This window comes from Leptosomus discolor, chromosome Z (assembly GCF_034619465.1).
Source record: "Leptosomus discolor isolate bLepDis1 chromosome Z, bLepDis1.hap2, whole genome shotgun sequence".
Lineage (NCBI taxonomy): Eukaryota > Metazoa > Chordata > Aves > Leptosomiformes > Leptosomidae > Leptosomus > Leptosomus discolor.
Genome location: NC_141419.1, coordinates 8,321,028 through 8,323,717, shown reverse-complemented (window position 1 = coordinate 8,323,717; position 2,690 = coordinate 8,321,028). Strand labels below are relative to the sequence as shown.

General features: G+C 39.1%; 1 protein-coding gene across 1 annotated transcript; it reads left to right on the top strand.

Annotated features, from left to right (window-relative positions):
- The first annotated feature begins 830 nt into the window (after positions 1-830).
- On the top strand, positions 831-2,393 carry GJA9 (gap junction protein alpha 9). The gene has a single exon (XM_009948269.2). It carries the CDS (start codon positions 831-833, stop codon positions 2,391-2,393), a length of 1,563 nt encoding a protein of 520 aa, XP_009946571.1.
- Positions 2,394-2,690: the final 297 nt, after the last annotated feature.

The window sequence follows — 2,690 nt, the reverse complement described above, 5'->3', positions numbered from 1 at the left end:
TCCTATAGTGGAATAACCTGCTTATAATGTGAAATTTACCCACATGGATGGAAGATGGCAGGGGTTGTAACTTTTTATTAGATGCTGCAGATCTGCAATTTTATGCATTTTTGTAAAGAAAGGTATGCTTTATTTTTAATTTGATGTTTATTTTTAATTTGTTTTTCTTTAAAAAAAAAAGTCTAACTTGTCTGTTCGTATACTGATTTGCAAGAGTATTTTCATGTTTAGTAGGCTGGCTTAACAGAGTTTCCTCTGTAGTCATCCATGTTGTGGCCATAAGACTGCAACTTCCATTTGATTTCTTAATGCTCCTGCTTTACAGGGTGAAAATGAATCCCATTTGAACAGAAAGCATTGTGTTAAACTACCTGTATCCTAAAAAAAAAATATAAAAAATTAGTTTATTCTGGTTTTAGTATAACTGAATTCTATTGCATTGTAGTGTACACACAATGAAAAGGTAAATCTACAGACTACTATCGGATGATGGTTCAAATGGACCGCATAATGCTCTTAAAATCCTACTAGAATTCAGGCACCTTAGTTTCCACTGGTTTGATGCAGACTGAGGGTGCTTAATACCTCATAGTGATGTGCTTATCAGGATGTCTTTTACTGAAAAATCAGACACAGGCAGATGACGCACTTCTCCATCTTGTAGATGAGAGAGAATAATACCTAGATTATCAATGAGCAGTAGGTCGTGTTGCCATGGTTACAATGTGAGATACAATAGTTTTTCCTGGCATTACGGAAGGACTGCAGCATTTACAATGTTTGATACTTTCTTCTCTCATACATTTTAGTGTAAAGATGGCAGAATAACCATGGGAGACTGGAATTTCCTTGGAGGCATTTTAGAGGAGGTCCACATTCATTCCACTATTATTGGAAAGATTTGGCTAACGATCCTCTTCATATTTCGAATGCTTGTCCTCGGAGTGGCAACTGAGGATGTTTGGAATGATGAACAATCAGAATTTATATGCAATACCGAGCAACCTGGTTGCAGAAATGTGTGCTATGATGAGGCCTTTCCCATCTCTCTCATAAGATACTGGGTCTTACAAGTTATATTTGTGTCTTCCCCTTCCTTGGTCTATATGGGTCATGCCTTATACAGACTAAGAGCCTTGGAAAAAGAGAGGCAAAAAAAGAAAGCTCAGGTAAGAGTGGAGCTCGAAAGCACTGAATTAGAAATGACTGAAAATCGGAAAAGGCTGGAGAGAGAACTCCGGCAATTGGATCAAAGAAAGCTGAACAAAGCACCCTTGAGAGGCTCTTTGCTCTGCACTTATGTGATACATATTTTCACAAGATCTGCAGTGGAAGTTGGTTTTATGATTGGGCAATATCTTCTTTATGGCTTTCATCTAGACCCCCTGTATAAATGTCAGAGAGATCCATGTCCAAACACAGTTGACTGCTTTGTATCTAGACCAACAGAAAAGACAGTGTTCATATTATTCATGCAATCAATAGCGACTGTATCTTTACTTTTAAACATCCTAGAAATTGTCCACCTAGGATTCCGAAAAATTAAAATGGGACTCTGTGGGCAGAATAAAAACAAGGACGACCCTGACAATTTTTATTTAAACAAATCTAAGAAATTCTCTGCGATACCGCGCTCTTCTTTGGGAATACCTATGACCCCTCAAAAAACTCTTCCTTCTGCACTTAGCGGTTATACTTTTTTAATGGAAAAGCAAACTGACACTGCCATCTACCCGGTTCTAAATTCTCCTCCCATGTTTCAGTCTGTGCAAAATAACCATAAGGAAAGCCGCAGTAATTACACCCATCACAATCAGGAAAATAAGTTGCCAAAGAAGAGGCCAGTTACAAATGTTTTAGACAATCAGACTCAAAATACTAGCACAAATAATAATGAAAGCTTGCTTGGCGAGCTTAGGACTGAAGCGCATGATGTGCAAAAAGAAGTTGAAAAGAAAAGTTTCCTTGTTGTTACTCAGAATGCAGATACAGCTTCGAGTGTGTGCTTGAGAAGCTTTGCTGAAATGCCATCTCAAACTTCACCGCAACCTGATACAACTGCTCCTATTACTGGTTTAAGACAACAACATGAAATTGGTTCATCTTGGAACTGCTCGGCGATGGTTGAGAGTGCAGGAGCTTCAACAAATTCTCTTCCAAAGAACAGTAGCAGAAGGCAAAGCAGTTTCAGTGCAAACAAAGCCCAGCCTCCTTACAATGTTGATGTAAAAAACTCTAGCCGACCAGACACTCCTGACTCCACAGAGGAGGTGAGCTCAGAATCTAAACAAAGTAGAAACTGTGACAGTCCTAAGCCTTTCTCTCCGTCTAGGCGACTGTCGCGGTCAAGTAATGCCAGCAGCAGGCGTGCTCCCACTGATCTTCAAATATAGCGTGAGTTAACCCGTCAATCGCACTAGTCAGCACTGGGATTATTACTGAACATTGCGACATATGCAAGATCTATGTGTAAGAGTAGCTAAACTGTTCAACTTAAACCAGCTGTTTCACATAGATAGAAAAGTTGTCTAGTCCTTTGAATATTAACTAAGTAACTTTTAAACAGCCTCTCTACTTTCCTTGTAAGGAAAGGGTGGCTTAGACCTTGGCGTATAAATTTCTACGCTACCCTTCCAGCTAAAGTGGAAAACATACATCTTGTAAATCCACATACTAGGAAAAGTCAGGCA

Bases quoted from the DNA above. Each gene is read 5' to 3' on its own strand.
- GJA9 (XM_009948269.2), top strand. From the start codon at position 831: ATGGGAGACTGGAATTTCCTTGGAGGCATTTTAGAGGAGGTCCACATT.